At 42.7% G+C, this 23116-nt stretch overlaps 1 protein-coding gene across 1 annotated transcript in view; it reads right to left on the bottom strand.

Moving 5' to 3' along the window:
* Window positions 1–23116, bottom strand: part of PLPP4 (phospholipid phosphatase 4) — a 173383-nt gene that overhangs the window by 51698 nt on the left and 98569 nt on the right. The window contains exons 4-5 of the mRNA XM_088450417.1: window positions 11029–11092; window positions 9407–9531 (exon numbers count right to left, since the gene is read on the bottom strand). Coding sequence (XP_088306543.1) covers window positions 9407–9531; window positions 11029–11092 — 189 coding nt within the window. The remainder of the gene's footprint in view (window positions 1–9406; window positions 9532–11028; window positions 11093–23116) is intronic.

The raw sequence follows: 23116 nt of genomic DNA, 5'->3' as shown, positions 1-23116 counted from the left end.
CCAAGAGACTGTGCTGATTAATTTGATATGTGACACTTGTATATCTGTGAGCGACTGAGTCTCCCAATCAGCATGTGCAGTGCTATGATGCAACAGCAGCAGCTTTTTTCCACACCAAGTTCCGTTTACAGACTCAGGTGCACACAGGTATACAAGTGTCACAAATCAAACTAATCAGCGCAGTCTCCTGGTGCTTTCTAGTTGCATCGCAAATTATGGGCAGTATTCAATTTGAGGCGAAAAGTCAGTTTTGGAGAAAAAGTATCGCGTGTGACGTAATTTCGCTAGGCCGAAACTTTTTGCCTTATTCAATATTAGACTTTTCGCCTAGGCGGAAAGTCAATGCAATGGACCCGGCGGAAAAGTTTCGCCTATGAATAGCAGGCGGAAAAAAGTTCAGAATTGGGGTTTTGGGGTGCAACTTTGCGGGAACCCCCGTGCAGCCTTAAAACACTCCCCCAAAGGTCAACTAAGTCAAAAAATTATTAAAAAAGACTTAAGAACACATCAAAAAATAACCCAATATGTAATTAACATAATCAGTTTCAATGTTACCATCGTATAGACGATCATAAACAAACTAATTGGAACACATGTACATTTATCATGGTTGATGAATAGTTACTCCTACGATTAAATGTAAGTACATTGTCACACAATCAGACTACATCATTTATACAATAAAATGAAAGTACATTGTAACACAATCAATCCATATCTTATCATCATGCCCTCTAACCAAATTATTTCAAGGTCCGGTACAAGTCCTTTGATTATACGTTGTTCTGCACTTGGGATTTGCTTGTAATACTATTCATCATGATTGACATATGGGACGACCAGTTAGCTTCATGAATTGTCATGATTTACATGAGAGAGGACCACTAACACTGACAACTAAAATTAACCAATCAGTCAGCCCGCAGAACCAATCTACATAATTGGCATCCACCCCGCAGCCACAATTACAGCTCTCGCACTGAGGGCCTGATTCAGAGCCGGACGCTCTGACCAGAGCGTTCGCTCTGAATCAGGGCCCTCCTACCTAAAAATGGAGCGGCCTCCTGGCCACTCGCATAGCTGTGGGTGGCCACCCACAGCTTGTGCGAGCAGCCAAAAAGATGGTCGCGATGGTCATGACCATCGCGACCATCGGGCTTGCGACGAGACCCTGCGGTAGGGTCTCGCTGCCGCAAGCCCAGGAGTGCTTTTGGCTCTATCAGAGCCAAAAGCACTCCCACTGACATCACTAGTGATGTCAGTGGGGCCGGACCCAGACGGTAGGCGTTCCCATGGCGGTCCGTCTGGGCAGCAATGCCCCCGGCACGCCCACCAAAGGGGGCGTGCTGTCACTCACCATCAACAGCACGCCCCCTTTGGTGCGAGACCCATAGCGACAGCTTTGCTGTCGCTATGCAGGTCTCGCACATGCGCACGACGGAGCTCCCTACGTCATGCACATGTGCATTAGGGCACCATCGACCCGCTTGTGAGCGCTCAGCGCTCGCGAGCGGGTCTGAATTAGGCCCTGAATCCAGTTACATCACCTCCAAGAAGAAGGCCACCTATGGCTGCAACGGGTTGGGGGAACCTACCACAGAATTTCTACCAGTTGGAAGAAGCACTGGAACATCTCTACCATACAATTTAACCTGCACCGCGAGTCAGCTCAAGTCACGTGACGGAAGGAACCCGGAAGCTGCAGACATCGAAGGAGAAGAACATGTAAAGACAAGCCTGCAGGAAAGAAGAGCAGACGCTCTGTCTTACATGTAAGAGGCAAGTCTCCAACAGAGAGGGGTTGCCCAGTCACAGGTTCACCCGAGCCTTTGGCTGGAACATCCCCTCCCCAGGCACCGATCAGCCCCCTCATACACGGGTCCCGGTGTGCGTCTGCACACAGATACAACACCGGGCATCCTGTCCGAGGGGAACACAATCAGCCAGGAGACCCTCAACACTGTTCCAGTACCCTAGCCCCCCTTTCCGAGGAAGAGTACCCTGGGCATCTCACCATAGAGCTCTCCAAGACTTCCTCCACCCTATTGTCCTTTTCCTGTTTAACACAGTGGGAACATCTGAGTCCTCCCCACTCCTGACTCCACTGACAAGCATTCACAAACAGCAAGCGGGACACCGCAGCCTGATTTAGACAATTTCCAGTGCCTTCAACCGGTCAGACAATATAATTTGACATTTTAGTACAACATACCTCTGAATCTGGCAGTCCATTTCTGACATTCTGTCACATTTGCAGAGTTACATTTTTGACTTATGAGTGCTGTGATCCTCGCTATACACGGATCAGCAGCATCATTTTCTGTTTGTGTTTGTTATCCCCGCATTATTTTTATATATTTTCCCATTATATGTACAATTATGTTTAATAAGTCTTAGTAAAGTTACTATCTTTTTACTTTATCAACTGGGCTTATCCTTGCATTACAGCCGCATTTTTCACTTACCTTTACATTACAGTGAACTAGCACTTCTAGATAAAACAAACAACAGACTAACATTAATTTCACTTACTAACCAGGCTGAGTGCTGCACCATACCCAATTGATTTTGCATAGGCCCCTAAAGAAGCACCAAGAGACTGTGCTTCTTAATTTGATATGTGACACTTGTATATTTGTGTGCAATTGCGTCTCTCAGTCAGCATGTGCAGTGCTATGATGCAACGGCCACAGCTTTTTTCCACACCAAGTTCCGTTTAAAGACTCAAGCTGCCCACACACATAGAGATATTTTACCCGATCTGGCCGATTTGGACGCATTGGAACGACAGATCGTGTAAAATATGGCCAGAATCGTGAGTCCCCACTCACGATCATGATGTGATGCGCGTCCCCGCAGGTCACACATGGCATCTTCAGATCTGCCGTGCTGTAGGGCAGATCTGACAATCTCGAGTCAGGATGCACTGGAGTAGTTAGGAGGCACGATAGATCGTGTGTCACATTGGCAGCTTTTTCATACCAAATCGTGTGCAGGACTGCCAGGGATCTCCCGGTGACAGTTGAGGGGGAAATCGTGTACATCGGCTGATCGGGAACACATCGGTATGTGTGTGGGCACCTTCAGGTGCAAACAGGTATACAAGTGTCACATATCAAACTAATCAGCGCAGTCTCCTGGTGCTTTCTAGTTGCATTGCAAATTAAGGGGCTGTATTCAATTTGAAGCGAAAAGTCAGTTTTGGTGAAAAAGTATCGCGAGTGACGTCATTTTGCCAGGCGGAAACTTTTTGCCGTATTCAATTTAATAGACTTTTCGCCTAGGAAAGTCAATGGACCTGGCGGAAAAGTTTCGCCTATGAATAGCAGGCGGAAAAAAGTGCAGAATTGCGGGAACCCCCGTGCAACCTTAAAACACTCCCACAAAGGTAAACTGCGTTAAGAAATTATTAAAAAAGACTTAAGAACACCCCAAAAAATTACTTTCATTTTGGGGGTGAAAAAAAACAAAGTTGGGGGAAATAGTTAAAAACTAGCGAAATAGACCCCTGGGGGTGTTCCCAATTGTACCCCAGGTGTTTTTTTGATTGCAGGTGCTTGCGGCAGGTGGATTTTTCATGATTTTTAAACTTTACTTTAGCAACTTTAAAATATGCTACACCCCATTTTCAGGTACCCAAAATTTGCTGGGACTAGTTATTTTCTCCAAAAAAAAAACAACACAATGCTATTCTTCACCCCTTATGCAAATACGCAAAACAGCACCTATTGAGACCATTTAAATACACCAAATACCTTCAGCAGGCCAAGTCGGGGGTATCCATAGTGATCCCCCATGTCAGTGCATCTTTTGGGGGGTGCCAGGCTGATAACCCCATTTTGGAGAGGACTTTCCACCTGTTCAAGTATCGTGTACTTTCATATTGAATACGGGGAATCGAGGGAACGCGCGCAAAAAGTTTCCGGCAGGCTAAAAATTATCGCGGGTGCAAAACTTATTGAATACGGGTGTAAGCTGGAGTAATGGGAGGTAGGAGTTAAGAAGGAAAAGGCTGGCTAAGCGTTCCATTTGGAATAAAGACAGACTAGGAGGAAAAAAACAGGGTAGAAATTAAGCCTGGATGAAAAAGCGGGATAGGAGTTAAGACTAAAGGAAAGGCAGGATAGGAATTAAGCCTGGAGTGAGGGAAGGTAGTAGTTATGCCTGGAGGAAAAAGCATGGTATAAGTTGCACTTGGAGGAAAGACAGGGTAGGAAGCCTGGAAGAATGTCGGGTAGAAGGCTAATTTACCCCATTTATTAATGCAGAAACCTTAGCCGCACCCAAAGCTATTGTTGTTCAGCTATGGTTCCTCTGCACTTTGTGTACAGGGGTTAATAAATTCCAGAATGCTACATGGCTCTTTCTTTCCTGAATATCACGATTGTTGTTTTTATGTCTCCTATTTTCACAGTAACAATTAATAGATGACCTCTCATCTCATCCTTCCACAGCGCCTCGATCAGTCAGACCAGCTCTCCAGATGATACATTGTTGCCCGGTGTAGCAATGCGTGGCTGCATCAGAGTGTGAATAAAACTGAAGGCTGAATACCACAGGCGCGCTGTCAGCGTCCTCACAATGCCATACATCACTGCTTTCATGTGAGCAGTAAACTAGCAACAATAAACACAAACCAATTAACTAGCAAAATAGCCAACAAAAAGATTTCTGTATCAAAACAAAGCTGTCATAATGTCCTTACTTTATCACTAGTAGGCATAAATAACATATACTCCTATGACTGTATTTTTTGATTTATATAATTATTTATATGCCTCTCTTCCATTTAATAGTTTTAATTTCATAGAATGTAATTTTACATTATTCACTATTGATTATAATTAGTGATCTATTTCTGCACTCCATGGGGCTGATTCTGAGTTGGGAACAATGCAAAAAGAGCAAGAGACTTTGCACCTTGGCAAAACCATGTTGCACAGCAGGTGGAGCACAAGGATGCCGAAAGAGGGGGGACCCGTGCTTGTTGGAGGCATCCCCCTCCCTCTTACTTGTCAGCAGCCCAGGACACAGCTGCAGTGGGAGACCAGGGAAACTACTGCTGCTGCTGAGCAGGTGCAGTCTCCTCTGCCTTTTGGGTGGGGGAGTGATCACACATCTCCAGATTTGCGATGAGCTGAGGGGCTCGCAGTGCCCCCCACCCCAGCACACACTTCGCAGTGCTTCAAAAAGGATTTTTTTTTTTAAAGGGGCATGGCCAAGCCTCCCATGATTAGGCCACGCCTCCTTATCAGTAATGGGGCCCAGCTCGGCTCTTAACGGCCCTTAGGGGCAGATATAAAATGTGCAGAGAGATTTAGATGTGACAGGGGTCACAAACTCTAAACTAAATTGCAGTGTAAGAATAAAGCTGCCCAGCATGTGTGGGCTACATGTTACAGGAGCCAGTATTTACCCTGCATGCAAAAACAATAAATGCATTTCCACCACTTCTATTGCAACATGGTTTGTTCCAGATGCAAAGTTACTTGTTTTCCTAGCTGTACTGTATGTTACTTGTTTCTTGTTCACCTATTAGTTCTATGTACTATGTAAGGCGCTGCGGAACACTTGTGGCGCCATATAAATAAAGGATAATAATAATAATAATAATAATAATAATAATATATAAAATAAAGATATAAAAAATAAAAATAAATAATAAAAATAATATAATTAAAATGCTGATGATGGAAAATGTTAATTTTCAATCATCAGTATTTTAATTATATTATTTGTATTATTATTTTTAATTTTATTTTTAATCTTTAATTTTATAGAATTTACTATCCCCATTTATTTATTTATATTTTATTAAATATTATGATTATTAGATTTTTATTGTATCCAGCATTTTTGTATCTCATTATTGTAAAGGACATATGATTCCCACCAAAATGAAGGAGACTTCCTGTTTTTAACTTCCGTTTTTAAAGAAGAACAATAAAGTTTTATACAAGTTTACCCTATAAATAAGGACCAAGTTACTTCCATAGTTAGCCTTAAAAAAGTAGCCAAGCGCTACGAAACGCGTTGGTCCGGGCAAGTCAGACACTGAGCAGAATCACGCTACGAACACCTAAGCGGTACACGGCCTCTGACGTTATCCACAGCCACCGCAACTGCACTACGCGCGGCATCCGAGAACTCAGCCGGCACAGGGAGGACTGCAGCATCAGTCTGAAGAACCCGGACCAGGTAGGGCGAGTGATAGGGATAGTTTACTGCTATTGGCTCTGACTGTAGCCCACACTTTCGGAAAAAGAGCACAAACATTAGTGTTGGAGTTGTTTATTTCATTTGATTTTGTTTATCCCTTTTATTTGCTTTTATAGTTTTTATCTTATTTAATTTTTTTGTTTTTTATCTGGTTATATTTTTCATTCTCATCCTTTAATTTTTTATCCCATATTTTTTACCTTTCATATTCTTTGCCTTACATTTATTTACCTTTCATATTCCTACTTATCGTCATATGATATTAATAAATACTAGTGCTCGATCTACACAAGTATGGGTGATGCAAAGTCTTACAAATTCACTTAGGACTGAATACTCATCACTGGGCTATAATGTGGCATTCTTACATAGGCACAGTACAGAGAGGGTGTGTCAATGGAACTGCATGCTATGCAGAGTTATAACGTATACTTAATATATGCCCGTTTCCCGACATATATTCTGTACAAAGCATAGGTAGGTGCAGGTCCATTTGATGATGAGAATAAGTAACAAATCAAATGTACAGATAGGAGATGGTGCACCGCAAGATGTGTAAAACACTGCATAGGGATGAATATATACATTTATTCCTATGCACACAAAGTGGGAGCACAAATACCCAATATCCATTCATCGCTGCAACAGCCCCTAAATGTCTCCTCCAGCTAAGGACAGGCATTACAATAATGCTTTATAGCATAGTAAATGCTGTAAATACTAAGGCATAATGGGCCTGATTCAGAGCCGTTCGCTATTTGCGGTCGTTCGTTCAAAAACAAGGGGTGGCTATTCAAATGATCCGTTCGCAAATTGCAGTCTGTTCACACCTCTAAGTCTGAACGAGCGAGCAAAACATACGCTCGTTTATTTGTTACAAACGCCCCCTGGCCGCTCGCACCATACGTCATGTCCGCTATTTATTAGATTAATCGAGAACATCGACCAGCGTATGAACTGCTCGCTATTCTTGTGGTTGGTTTTTGCTACCACAATCTTGCGAGCAGTTCTGGCTATAAAATAACCCAGTGACGTGGTCAATGACGCTGCTGTATTAATTATGCACACCCATAAAACGCCCGTTTTGACCTTTAAGCACGCCTGCGTTCTGATCTCCACTCCCCGTTTTCAAGCACCTTCCCCTGTTACCACCCACATACGCCTCATTCTGTCACTCAAAATAGCAGGCATTCGCTATATTGCGAGCACATGAATTTCGGCCGCACTGACTGGTTCGCGCATGCGTATAACGATCCGTACGCATGCGCAGATGTGCGAACATCGCTCGGAACGAGCGTACTGCCGCTAGTGAGTGGCTCTGAATGAGGGCCAATGTGGGCACTTCAAATGCATTATACTGTATATCCATATACATGCATCATAATAAACTTCTTCAAAATTCCAAGAATTGAGGGATTGCAGTGCCAATCTAAAATCAGTTACATCAGATGCGCCAACTATAACTACTGTTTATTGGATATATGGACCAGAGAGAGATGTCTTATTTTTCTAAGGCATTAACATTTTTAAACTGAACCTTCATACATACTGTATATCTGATCCAATTTATACTGTATTGATAGAATGTACTATTATGTTTCCAGGATGTTAGCCTGGTAAGTTGGAACAAATGTATGAGATGACAATGTCATTTGCTATTATGGATATAAGCCATGTTTCTGCTTTCTCCAGCAAAAGATTTTAGGAAACTACATGCATTTTTTTCTGTTTCTGTAGTTCTCATTTTTATTTTAAGAAGCATGTCAGTGTAATATTATATTATATATTTTTATACATTAAGCATTGTGACTTTCTTGTCATATTAAATTTTATTTGATAATGATCTATCTTTGTGTTCTCTATGGTTTCACATGCTAGAAAGCTTGGTTATTATAATCACTACATAACTGAAATACAGGAGATTGTTATGTTTATAATAACTCTAGTTAATTTAAGTTTTAATTGTAGTGAATTATAACTCAGGGAGAACAAAACTACTTCCTCAAGCTGTTAGCTTCTTAATCAAATCTTGTTGCATGCAGTGTTGGGTGAGAGTGAGATATATTTAAAGTGGAACTTTAATTATTGTTAGACAGACCAGGTGGTTTGCTTGGCACTACTGTACTGTGCTGGTAGTTTTATAACCCTGCCCCTAATTGACTGGATCAGCTTTTTCACACTGGTTAATTCTCTTTAGGTAACATTATTACAGATGTGGGATGTGCCTTTAACTGTTTGTATTGAAAATAGAAGATTATACTGTGTAGGATTTTTTTTTTGTGCAACAGAACTGCAATGAAATGGAGGCAACAAGCCATGTCTTGAGATTGATGATCAGATTCTGACAATATTCTGCTAATATGCAAAGGAACATATTTGTTAAGTGTTAATAATAATAGCCCATTATAGATCGAGCCAACAATATGCAAAATTTGTCAAAATTACTGTACACATCATTTATTCCAATGCAACATACATAATAATTAAAAGCCTCTACTTGATGGTCCTACAGGTATAACGAATTGAGGCACTGATTCAGAGCCGGACGTTCTGACAGAGCGCTTGCTCTGAATCAGGGCTGGCATTCTTGTTTTTTAGAGCGGCCTCCTGGCCGCTCGCATAGCTGTGGGTGACCACCCACAGCTATAGTGAGCGGCCACGAAGATGGTCGCGATGGTCAAGACTATGGCGACCATCGGGCTACCGACGAGACTCTTGTGGTAGGGTCTCGTTGCTGCAAGCCCCAGAGAGATTTCGGCTCTAACAGAGCCGAAATCTCTCCCACTGACATCACTCGTGATTTCAGTGGGACCGTCCCCAAACGGAGGCATTCACATGGGAACGCCTCAGTTTGGGTAGCCACTCCCCCGGCCCACCCACCAAAGGGGGCGTGCTGTCACTCAACATCGACAGCACGCCCCCTTTGGTACAATACCCAGAGCGACGGCTTGCCCGTCGCTATCCGGGTCTCGCGCATGCGCACGACGGAGCCGGCTCCGTCGTGCGCATGAGCACTTTGCCAACATCGACCCGCTTGCGAGCGCTCAGCGCTCGCGAGTCTGAATCAGGCCCTGAGTTCACTGAATATAGTATTCATGATGAACACTTGTATATTCCATAGCAATGATGAGGGTTCTCTATGGTATCTCTTGCAGCAGAGAAATGGTATGGGAAGAAGTATACTCACACGATGAGTGGATGCTGGGAAAACTCTTTCTGCCCTCAGACACAAGACTGGCGTCCCCAGTGCAGTGCATCTCTTCATTTGACACCCCATCAGGAAAGCAGCGGTAAAAGAAATCAGGACGTGGTCTAAAAGTTAAAATATATGTTCAACTCTTGACAAGAACTGGCCACTTAAATTAAATCATTGTTTTAAACAGCTGGCAATTGTAAAACACATACACACACAAATAGCTTATACTAGTTTAATACACACACACAGATTACATGGGCAACATGGCTGGCATAGTTTTTAGCATTACTTCCTCACAGCGCCAAGGTCATGAGTTAAATTTCTGACTAAGGCACTATCTGTGTGGAGTTTGTATGTGTTCCCTGTGTTTGCGTGGGAGTACTCCACAATCCAAAAACATACTGGTAAGTTACAGTAATTGGCTTCTGACAGCGTGCATGTGTGACTATGTGGTAGGGGATATATACAGGATTGGAAGTTCCACTGGGGCAGGGACTGAATGACTGAAATATTCTCTGTACAGCGCTGCGTAATATGCGTGCGCTATATAAATAACTGTTAATAAATAATTGACGATGATCAATGTTTTTAATGGCACTTTATACAATAATTGGATCTAATAAACTTTGGTGTTTTTAGTATGCAGAAAATATAAAATTACTTTTAGTTTCTTACTTAGCATAACTTTTGCCATTTTCTTGCTGTATTACATCATTTTAAAAAATAGCTACTTCTAAATATAATAAATAAAACAGGTAAAATTGTTAGCTAACTCAGGGCCAGATTTAGAGGTGATGCTGATGCTGCAGCAGGTGGAACTGGTACAGAGATGCCCACCAGCTGCGACGCTAATATTCCACTTTGCGTAAAGAGTCACACCATCGGTCGCGCCTTTGAGCACTGCACCAGCCCTATGGAGAAGCAAAATGTCTGTCTGACCATGGCTGCTGGAATCAGCAGAAGTGCGGTAAAAGTCGCAGTCGCTCGCCGCGACACCCCTGCGTCTAGCCAGCCACCCCCTTGTTGCCACCCACAAACGATCCCACTGACAATTTACCTCTCTGCATCCCACTGCGGTAACTATAGGAACAAATGCGCAGTGTGACTCGGACGCACGTGCAGACTTACAACATCAACCACTTGTGTCCGACATCGACTCTGCGTCCAACTCTTAATCAGGCCCTCAGTGTATTTTAGCTCTGTAATAATAACTTTTGACGTATTTAATACACTTTTCCAACTTGTCATTTTTAAGAATACCCCATAAAGAAAGATAAAAGTGAGTTTACTGTGCCATTATTCCGAGGGTATCAAACTGTCAGGAGTAAACTAACGGGTTTTCATACGCTTTTCTATGAAAATCAATGAAGAATAATGAACACATTACACGGAGATGTAGGAAGATTTTCATATAGACATTTACCATACATTGATAAAAATACTCATCTCACTTCCAGAAAATTATTTTTTAATGATACAAGGAGAGGAAGGTTACACTCCAGCAGAAGCACAATATCTGTATTAAAATGCTTGAGAAATGGGACCAAGTCACCCAGCGCTTAAGCTTCAGAAGTTTTATCGTTTGGATTCTAAATCAGATTTAATAAACCTACCTTCCCACTATGAGTTTGATAGTGTTGGTGCAAACCCCATTCAGAGCCAGTGCTAGGGACACAGCTGTATGAGAGAGAACACAGAGGTGGTTAAAGAATATTTCATGCAGGTTCCGAGCAGGCAGCAGAATCATTGCTGATATCCCCAGCTAGGTATGCCGAGATAATGGATTACAAACAAGAATGAGGAATCATAATCAATACATGTACTTAATACAACAGCTGATGGGCTTTAGGCTCATTAGTGGCTAGCGTGTGATGATGTGTGCCTTCTCAGGACCATTCTACTCTAGGCTAAACACTGACGTGACAAGGAACCATTAATTTTGGTTGTGGGCTTCCTAATGACTGATTTGATTTATCTTGCCAATATGGCTTTACAACTGGTCATTCAGGGCACTGTGGTCTTCATGCAGAGTTGAATGTAATTCTGTTTTGCTTACATATCTTGTGTTCTCTGAGTGGTAGGGAGGCTAAGTTTAGCGAGGGTGTTTCAATGGAATGGCGTGCTCTGTAGGGATGGGACTGGAGCCCATGTACACCGATAATGATGATGTTAATGAATCAAAGTGTGTGGATTGGGCCACAGAGATTCGTATAGCTTGGGCGAATATCGCCATTTAGTTCTGTGCATGCAATGCAGATGTAATTACAGACAATTAGCACACAACTCTACATCAGTCCCACTGTCTCCCATACTTGTCTACTCTCCCAATTCAGCCGGGAGCCTCCCAAAAATCGTGTGTGCTCTCGGCCCCCCAGAAAGGCAGGCAAGCTTCCCAGCGGCTGCTGACCCCTCCCCCCCTGCGGTTTTAAGAGAAACCCCTGCAGCGGGGGAGGCCAATGATACGATTCACACTGAATCGCATAATTTGGCCCTGTCCCCTGCTTCACAATGCCGGTAATCTCAGCATTTTGATGTGGGAGTGGGTCCAAAATGATGCGATCACATGGCCCAGCCCTCGCTCCACCCACCAATCTGTCCGGCCGCGCCCCCTGCAATGCCGGTCTGGCTGCTCCCTCCCGGCAGTCAGAATATCGACAACCCTGCTCTAGATCGTTCATAAGTACCAGATAAATTTCAAGGGCTGCACGGGCAGTCCTCCAACCTTCCAAAGGGCTACACATTACACTTAATCTCAGAAATAAAGGAAAATAATACTATCAATCTATTAATATTAAATAATCTATTAATAACATATGACCAAGTTTTTTTAACAAGTGTAACTACAGATGTGTCCTCGTTCACAATTGCTGTAGTCGCATCAAACAGCCCTTCTCGGCGCACCAGGTCCAATAAGACTTGCGGTAAGCATCTTTTTTTCCTAACAAAATGCATTTTAGGCACAATCGGCTGCACCAAACAGCTTCATGAGACAGTAACTGTACTGGCCGACTTGATATGTGACACTTGTTTATCCGTGTGCGACTGAGTCTGACTCTGTATACGAAGTGCTACAATGCTGACTCAGACACACGCAGATATACAAGTGCCAAATTAATCAGTGCAGTCTGGAGAAGCGAAGTGTCACAGCCGATTGCGACTAAAATGCATGTTCGGATGCATAGGACACGAAAAAGATGGCACGGGACCTGGTGGCTCATTCGTATCAAACGGCGTCTCGCGCCACATGGAGTATTAAGGTGAAGTATATGAGGACACATCTGTATCTAGAACAAACAAATCTGACAATAAAATAAATACAATAAATAGAATGAGTCCCAAGGCGCAAAAATCCCTTATGTGTATATTTATACATTTCATACGAGGACATCTGGATTACATCGGATACATAAGTCTGGTGGAAAAGAAACTACTACATGCTATACTTCAAGTTTGCTTATAGTAAGCAGGTGACCATAGGGACAGGGTCCCTATACTTTGTCGTTAGGTGTTGTTAGAGACTACCTTCTCCACAATATTTATTTCATTTTTTATCCATTATCTGGGTCCTATATCACTCTACAGTCCATATGCACGTATGAGCTGGTCTGTATTACTTACAGACTGTACTATCATGTGTCTTTGGATTCAGTATATGAAGATATCCATCACGTATGGTGTATGGAGAAGAAATCAGACTGTGATCCTTTGGAGGATCCGAAGGTCTATAAGAGGGACCAGAGAATCCTGGACTTTTCCAGCAACCTATTGGTGAATATTTTTCTGGAACTTAACTTAGCGCCATATATCTGTATTTTTATATTAGTTTAAATCTGACAATAAAGCAGGCCGGAGCGGGAAGCGGAGGTGAAGGCTCGGAGGCGGCTATGTCGCCCTAACTGCCCTAAACCTTCTTTGAGGTAACCAATCACATGTAGGCCCATTCGTGCAAGGAAGAACTACACAGTTAAAATTAAAGTGAAAAGTGTAGTGTAAGTCTAACATCATATGTGATGGATATGTGCATTTTTTCAGGTGACTATTTCCTGCTCTGTTTGTATGGATTTATCAGAACTAATATTACCTAGTATGAAAATTGTAACATTGCATCTGCACTGTTTTTCTTTATATCCTTAAGTAATTCCCTTACCCAAATATTCAATTTATGTAATAATTTTTCAATATATCAGTGGTGGATCTATTGTGGTGGCTACTCATAATAATCTATTTAATATAATACCAACAGAAACCGAGGAAAGGGGTTATTCCTTAGCTGTATTTTCTGGAAAATGAATTATTAAAACATTACTTTTAATATCTCAGTTAAAATTAATTTTCTCCTGACCAATATTTGAACACTTAAAAACAAGGAAAATAATAAAAAAAATCTGAGAAGACATTTGAATCAGTGGAATTAAAACTACATGATTAACTAGAAATTCTGTTTTTCACAATATTATATATAATATATATATATATATATATATATATATATTAGTGTGTTTAGTCTACTGACTGTAATCATTATAAGTAATTTAAGTAATGCATAGAACTCTGTTTAATGCTTTATTATATAATTTGATACAAGTGCTAGGATTTATGAGCTGCCATTCACTAGTGTGGCCGCAATTTACCCGCATCCCCATCGTGCCTCTTCAGCCCCATCCTTCAATGCTCTCTCTAGCCTCATGACCCTCCCTGTGTGTCTCCAGCCTCATGCCCCACCTCAATTTTTATCTTGGCTCATGCACATCCTGTGTATTTCCAGCCACATGCCCACCATGTCTCTCTATCCTCATGCCACATCTGTGTCTCTCCAGCCTCATGCCCCCATGTCTCTCCAGTTTCATCTCCACTGTGTCTCTCAAGCTTCAGTCTACTCCCTGTGTATCTCTAGCCTTATGACCCCTCATGTCTTCTCTTGGCTCCAGGTACTTACAGCACTGACTGGGGGACAAGTGAGGCTGTGGCTTTGTGTATCAAGCAGCCAGTGAGAGCTGTGAGAGGAGGAGGTTGGGGTCTCCTGGCAGCTCTCTAATGCAAGATGACATTAAGCCCATTACATAATAGATTAACTGAAATATCTATTCATTGAATCTATTTACACTCAAAAGGTCCAACTAATATCTCCAGTGACCACTGCCTATCTCAGTAGAACATACTTAGGGCCTTATTCAGATCCGCATGCAATGCAGATAATGTGAGCGATTGTTAGCCACTGCGCATACGTGAAAGGCACACTGCGCACGCGTAACAATTGTTTTGCGATCACGAAGACACAGAGGATTCACTCACAAAGTGAGTGTCAGGTAGTCAGCGTTTGGAGGAGGTAACGGGCGGTGGTTAGAAATATGCAGGCGTGTCAGGACCATTTAAGCACTGTTATTAATGCGTGCATAAATCAGCCAATGCGTCTTTGCTCACAGCAGAGAGCCCTCTACACGTCTGCAGACCCGTTGTGTCTGCGGCCGCTTAGACTTACTCAGAAGACTGATGGCTGCCTGATCTGCATTCAATGTTCCTGGTTTGGTGCATGAGTGGCGGATGTGAGAAGCTTTCAGTGGGCGTCTCTTAGCACTGGATGAGGGAGTCGATCCGTGAGAGATTGCAGCTTCAATGGCATTTGCGTGCGGATCTGAATCAGGCCCTTAGTCATCAAACCAATTAATAAAATGTATTAACCCATTCGTAAATAAATACTGCAATTACTGTATAGTGACCTGGACAGATATTTTTATTTAATTAAGCTCTATCATTGGTATTTCCTATAATAATAATAATAATAATTTATAACATAAACGGTTTAATGTTTCTTTTATTTATGTAGTTCTATGACTAATAGGTGTCCATCATATAATGTACTATAGTTATAACTATGATTCAAACGATGACCCCTGAATTACACAGTATAATTATAGGAGGATCTGTCAGATCTGGATATTTGTTTAATATATATAATATTTTCTAATAAATCATTTGTATTGCTTTAATTTTACCATTTAGATTTGAGAGATTTATATAATAACTTTGATTTACAGCATATATGTTTTCATCCTTTTGCAAAGTAGAAACATGTATCAAATGTATTATTTCCTTTATACATTATTTCTTCCTTGTTAACCATGATTCATAGTCCAATGACTGATGTAATATCTCTATACTCAAACTCTCTAACTTTTTTCCTACTGTACATCGTGCTAAATCATATTTCAGCTAAAGCTAGTGTATACCTTCTATGTGTATATTTTGTAAATATGAATGGTTCTATATTACTCGGTTACTGTATGTTTGGATTTCAAAAACTGCATCATATTTGCTATGCGACTCTCACATATTTGGATAGCCAATAATAAAAATTGGAACTAATCCGAACTTGCTGTAATTTGGCGCAAAGAGATGAGTAAAAACTGAAGCGCTCATCTCTAATATTTTGTGTATATTTTCTCTAAGTTTACTGTCTCCATTGTCACTATGGGGTATAAATAATAGCCTGCGAGTTATAGGCAGCAGTGAGATGCCAGCGATTAAGCCACTAGATTTAAAGTGGCAATTTTTTAAAGGCACAGCCAACCAATTACCTCTTTAAATCAAGTGGCTAAGGGCCTGATTTAGAGTTGTGCGCTAAGCTGATGTTCACGCAGATGAGCGATTTTCTGCTACTGCATGCACGAAGCACATAGGAAAGTCTCACTGTGCATACACAAGCTGTACTTTTACATGTCATTCACAATGTCTCTATGATCAAAAGGTCCTGAGCAGACCACTGCGATCCATGGACGTTCCTGGGTGGAGTCGGAGAGGTGGCCGAAAGTGTTTGCAAAAGGAGGCCGGACCATGGGCGTGTTATGGGAGCTCCAGGGGTGTGTCTGTGATCGCGGCTGCATTACCAATCACAGGACCACAGTCTCAGGGGCCAATTTTAAAGAGAAAGTTCACCCAGAATCTGTGCAGCCCAGGACTTACTCAAGGAGTCGATGTGTGGACGATGTTGCAATGATGGTGGTGTGTTCTCAACCCCCGGAGGATCTGCGCACAACTCATATACAGAGAATGGGAGTAGTAGCATTTGCACAATACTATTTTGTCAGGCAGGTAGTCTGTTAGCAGCCACTGGCATATCTGCCCACAGCGATACTGTAGCTGCCAATGTTGTAGCATAGGACTCTGAATCAAGCCCTAAGTCGCATCTGTCTGCACCTAGCAGGGCATGACATATACCAGGACCATTTCTAGAGAGGAGGGGGCTCGTGTGCAGTCTCCGTCACGGGCCCCCTCCTCTCCGTCCGGCGGCCAGCAGTGCACTGAGTGGTGCGTGGCCATTAGATGTATGAGTATAACAATGTGGGAATATAGGTATTACCATTGTTAATATAAGTAGGCATGGGTCCCAAAATCAGAGAGATATGACTCATGTTTTGCTTATACGCTTTCTCAAAGCAAACCTGTGTGTGGGTTTCCAGGAAACATAAGGGGTGAAGTAATCATGTCCCCCAGATAGGATGCATGAGATAATGTCATTATCATACCCATCCAATAGGAGGTACCACAAGCAATCAGGGTTTGTTAAATCATAAGTAAACACAGCTTTTGGTGTTTACTAATGACTGTCGCTAATCTCCTACTTTTATTCTCATTGGTGCTGACCATGGACTCAAATAAGTCGAATTTTAAATAGTTACAATTTAAATTGATCATTTTGTTTTAAATTGTGTGAACAGGAAGGCAAATAATATATCATAAAATAATTTGGTCATATTTGGTACTAAAATATAGTCATTTCAATCTACTAGGCACTGTATATTATCCAAAGTTGGCCTCAACAATAAATAATAACAATTTTGAGTTGTCTCAGTGTAATTTATTTGTTTTAATTTATTATACTCACCATTATATAATCACAAGGTTAGAGATGATATAACTAAGCAATAAAAACCTTATTTGACGTAGAATATAATTACAGGTTGAGTCTCCCATATCCAAATATTCCGAAATACGGAATATTCCGAAATACGGAATATTTTTAGCATGACTGATATAGTGAAACCTTTGTTTTTTGATGGTTCCATGTACACAAACTTTGTTTTAGACACAAAAGTATTAAAAATACGGTATCAAATTACCTTCAGGCTCTGTGTATAAGGTGTATATGAAACATAAATGCATTCTGTGTTTAGATTTGGGTCCCATTCCCAAGAAATTTCATTATGGTATGTAAATATTCCAAAATGCGGAATATTCCGATATCCAAAAAAACCCTGGTCCCAAGCATTTTGGATATGGGAGACTCAACCTGTACTTTAAATATTAAGGAGAATAGGTATCAGCATCATTTGTTTAATATAATATATAGCTATTTTTTTAACTTAAATAATTTTTTTAAAGAGATACTGTAAGAAAAAAGTGTTTTTAAACAATGTATAAAAAACATGTAGAACAGCACACACAATAGAAATGAAAATACACAATTTACAAATTTTCATATATATAATATAATAAAACAATATATAGCTATTTTTGATGGCTACAGAATTATTATTAAGGGAAAGGGGGAAAAAGTACATTGAGTTATTTACTTTACCAAAGAAACAGACAGAAGTGTTCAGATGTGAGATAATGTCAAACCAAATTAGAAATAAATATACGTTTATATTTTCATTGATTATATTGTGTTTGGAATAAAGGGAATGGCCCAAATGTAATAGCTATGATTTCCAGACACAGACGCGATTCTGACGGTATAGTCGATAGATTTAATTTGTCAATTATTTTTAATGCAAAACCAAGTTGTTTTTGCATTAAAACTAATTGCCGCTTTAAATCCAGCGGCTATATCGCCACATTCGCACAGGTGCCCACAAATCTCAGGCGATCACATTTGGGTCAATATTTTGGTGTCTATATATTGATTCACATCTCTTAATATAAATTTGACACTTTTAATCTCAGTATACTAAATATTCAATTTGCTAAGTTTTTTTGTTAAAATTTTAATAGAAGGCAGAAATACATATGAGTTATTATACAAATATGTCAAATAGATATAATAAATTTTAAACTAGACTAATAGTTTCCAAACTACATTGTTAATATTTTATTCATGAACAAATAGCCAAGACTGACAGAACTTTCAATAAATATATTATGTAACTAGTTGCTGGTCGTGGCTTCGCTCATGATGAAATTGCTTCTGCCGACATTTTTTTCATTTGAGGTGGTATAGTTCTATTGCTTTGCAAAGGGGCACTGGCGCGGGAGTGGCCCAAGTGACCAGCAGCTATACAGAATGGTGACAGCAGCGCCTTCACCCACCACTCACACCAATATCATTGTGTGCACAGGCTGCCATGTAGCCTATCCTATTCAAGTGACTGCGGCCCCAAAGCACATCTCCCCCACCCCTTACTGGCTGCGCGCATGGTGCTACACCTACTTCTTGCATTGATGTCAATCATTTTTGTTTTTGTTATTGCTCAGCTTTAACTTAACGGATCAAGATGAAACAAAGTGCATATTCTCTTGAAAATCAGTTCAGTAGTTTTTGTGCCAACTTGGAACAAACAGACAGACACAATGTTCTTATTATATTAGTATAGATTAAGAGATATGTTTGAATTATTACAACTGCTCGATATGGTAGACACCTACTGGTCATAGCACTAGAAAATAAAAAACACTAAACAGTTTATTATAACTAGGGGTGAGCGGGTTCGGATTTCTGAAATCCGAACCCCCCCGAGCCCCCCCGATCCGAGGCAGATCCGAGTCAGGCTCGACTTTTCCCGCCTGACTCGGATCTGAAATCGAGGCAAAACGTCATCATCCCGCCTTCCGAGTCTCGCGGGTTTTGGAACCTATATAAGGTACCCGCGTCGGCGCCATTTTCTCACTCGGCTGTGGACAGTGAAGAGGGAGGGTGGGAGTTAGGGCTGGCTGGGCTGTGTAGTGTAGTGTAGTGTAGTGCAGAGTAGTGTTGTGCTGCGCTGTGCTGCTGTTGTCCACTACTTCAAAGTCCATAGGGGCTGGCTGTGTTGTGCTGTGCTGCTGTTAATAGGGGCTGTGTCCACTACTTCAAAGTCCATAGGGGCTGGCTGGACTGTGTTGTGCAGTCAGTTCTCCATAGGGGCTGTGTCCACTCCAAAGTCCTGTGCAGTGTCCCAGTCCTAAAGGGGTGCTGTAGTGTTGTCCAGGGGGTGCTCTGTCCATCAGGGGTGCTCCCCCCAAGTGCTAAAAAAATAATATTTTTTGTGTGTTTGTGAATTGTGTGCGCAGTAGCCGCATGTGCATCAACAAAGTAGTGCCAAGCGTGCGCCTGTGTCATAAGTAAAGGGCCGGCTGGCTTGACCATTAAAGGGTGCTGTAACCCCCAAAGTACACTCCAGTCCAAACAAAAAAAAAAATTATTTTCTGTGTTTGTGAATTGTGTGCGCAGTAGCCGCACGTGCATCAACAAAGGAGCAGCGCCAAGCGTGCGCCTGTGTCCCATAAGTAAAGAGCCGGCTGGCTCATTTCTTAAAGGCTGGTGTAACCCACAAAGTGCACTACTCTCCAGCAAAAATAAACAAATATTTTCTGTGTTTAGCCGCATGTATATATCAAATCGATATAACATAAATGGAGGACCAAACTTTCTCCGATAAAAATAAGAGAAAGATCAAGAACCACTTCCTCCTAGTGCTGAAGCTGCTGCCACTAGTCATGACATAGACGATAACATGCCATCAACGTCGTCTGCCAAGGCCGATGCCCAATGTCATAATAGAGGGCACATACAATCCCAAATGACAAAGTTCAGGAAAATGACCTTGAAAAAAACATTTAAATCAGCTGAAGAGAAACGTAAACTTGCCAATATGCCATTTACGACACGGAGTGGCAAGGAACGGCTAAGGTCGATCCCTAGTATGTTCATGACTAGTGGTTCAGCTTCACATGACGATGGAAGCCCTCCTCCCACTAAAAAAATCAAAAGAGTTAAGCTGGCAAAAGCACAGCGAAGAACTGTGCTTTCTAAGAAGATATCACAAATCCCCAAGGAGAGTCCAAGTGTGGTGGTGGTTGCGATGCCTGACCTTCCCAGCACTGGACGGGAAGAGGTGGCTCTTTCCACCATTTGCACGCCCCCTGCAAGTGCTGAAAGGAGCACCCACAGTCCACTTGCTGATATGCAAATTGAAGATGTCACTGTTGAAGTACAACAGGATGAGGATACTGGTGTAGCTGGCGCTGAGGAGGAAGTTGGCGAGGAGGATTCTGATGGTGATGTGGTTTGTTTAAATCAGGCTCCGGGGGAGACAGTTGTTGTCCGTGGGATGAAAAAGCCCATCACGGTCATGCCTGGGCAGAAGACCAAACATTCCACCTCTTTGGTCTGGCAATATTTCTATCCAAATCCGGACAACAACTGTCTTGCCATATGTACCTTATGTAAAGGTGGAATAAGTAGGGGTAGGGACGTTAACCACCTAGGAACATCCTCCCTTATACAGCACCTGCAGCGCGTTCATAAAAAGTTACTGTCAAGTTCAGAAACTTTGGCTAAGACCGTAAGCAGTCCAGGGACACCTAAATCCCGTTGTCCTGTTGTATCCAAGCACCTGCAAACCACACCGTCAACTCCCTCCTCGTCAATTTCCTCCTTAGTCAGGATCAGAAGTAGTCCTGCAGGCCATGTCACTGGCATGACTGACTCTCCTATCCCGGATTCCTCCGGAGGATCCTGCATTGCTACGCCTCCTGCTGCCGCTGCTGCTGTTGCTGCTGCTGGGAGTCGTTCATCATCCCAGAGAGGAAGTAGGAACACCACTACTTTTACTAAACAATTGACCCTCCAACAGTCCTTAGCGAGGAGGATGAAGTACGACAGCAGTCATCCTGAAGCAAAACGTATAACTGAGGCCTTGACTGCTATGTTGGTGTTAGACATGCGTCCGGTATCCGCCATTAGTGCAGTGGGATTTAGACAATTGCTGGAGGTAATGTGTCCCCGGTTCCAAATCCCGTCTAGATTCCACTTCACTAGGCAGGCGATACCGAGACTGTACAGAAACGTCAGAAAAAGTGTCCTCAGTGTCCTGAAAAATGCCGTTGTACCCAATGTCCACTTAACCAAGGACATGTGGACAAGTGGAACAGGGCAGACTAAGGACTATATGACTGTGACAGCCCACTGGGTAGATGTATCACCTTACGCAGCAACAGCAGCAGCGTCACCAGTCGCAGCATCTCAGAAACGCCAGCTCGTTCCAAGGCAGGCTACGCTGTGTATCACCGGTTTCAGTAAAAGGAACACCGCCGACAACCTCTTAGAGAAACGGAGGGAAATCATCGCCCAGTGGCTTACCCCACTTAGACTCTCCTGGGGATTTGTGATATCTGACAACGCCACCAATATTGTGCGGGCATTACATCTGGGCAAATTCCAGCACGTCCCATGTTTTGCTCACACAATAACCTTGGTGGTGCAGAATTTTCTGAAAAGCGACAGGGGCGTGCAGGAGACGCTTTGGGTGGCCCGAAAAATTTCAGGCCACTTTCGCCATTCAGCGACTGCGTGCCGAAGACTGGAGCGCCAGCAAACACTCTTGAACCTGCCCCACCATCACCTGAAGCAAGAGGTTGTGACGCGGTGGAACTCAACCCTCTATATGCTTCAGAGGATGGAGGAGCAGCAAAAGGCCATTCAAGCCTATACATCCACCTATGACATAGGCAAAAGAGGGGGTATGCACCTGACTCAAGCGCAGTGGAGAATGATTTCCGTGTTGTACAAGGTTCTCCAGCCCTTCGAACTTGCCACATGTGAAGTCAGTTCAGACACTGCCAGCTTGAGTCAGGTCATTCCCCTCATCAGGCTTTTGCAGAAGCAGCTGGAGAAAGTGAAGGAGGAGCTAAGACGGAGCGATTCCGCTCGGCATGTGGGACTTGTGGATGAAGCCCTTCATTCGCTTTGCCAGGATTCCAGGGTGGTCAATCTGTTGAAATCAGACCACTACATTTTGGCCACCATGCTCGATCCTAGGTTTAAAGCCTATGTGGTGTCTCTCTTTCCGGCCGACACAAGCCTGCAGAGGTGGAAAGACCTGCTGGTGAACACACTGTCAGCTGAAGCGGAACGTGACACGTCAACAGCTCCTTCTTCATTTTCTCCCGCAACTGGGGCTGCCAGGAAAAAACTTAGGTATCCTAAGCAACCCGCTGGCGGTGATGCAGGGCAGGCAGGACCAAGTTTGGACATCTGGTCCGGACTGAAGGACCTGGCAACAATTTCTGACATGTCTACTGTCACTGCATATGTTACTGTCACCATTGACAGAATGGTGGAGGATTACATCGGTGACAGCATCCAAGTAGGCATGTCAGACAGTCCATACCTGTACTGGCAGGAAAAAGAGGCAATTTGGAGGCCCCTGTACAAACTGGCTCTATTTTACCTGAGTTGCCCCCCCTCCAGTGTGTACTCCGAAAGAGTGTTTAGTGCAGCCGGGAACCTTGTCAGCGAAAGGCGTAGGAGGTTGCTTCCACAGAATGTGGAGAAGATGATGTTCATCAAAATGAATTATCAGCTCTTCCAGGGAGACCAGCCTCCAGAACGTACAGAGGGACCTGTGGTGGTGGATTCAAGTGGGGACGAGTTAATACTTTGTGAGGATGAGGATGTACACACTGAAGAGGGTGAGGAATCGGTGGATGAGGAGGATGAGGATG

This window comes from Taudactylus pleione, unplaced genomic scaffold (assembly GCF_031769625.1).
Source record: "Taudactylus pleione unplaced genomic scaffold, aTauple2 ptg000518l, whole genome shotgun sequence".
NCBI lineage: Eukaryota > Metazoa > Chordata > Amphibia > Anura > Myobatrachidae > Taudactylus > Taudactylus pleione.
The sequence above is the reverse complement of the archived record's forward strand: the minus strand, read 5'-3'. Positions and strand labels throughout refer to the sequence as shown.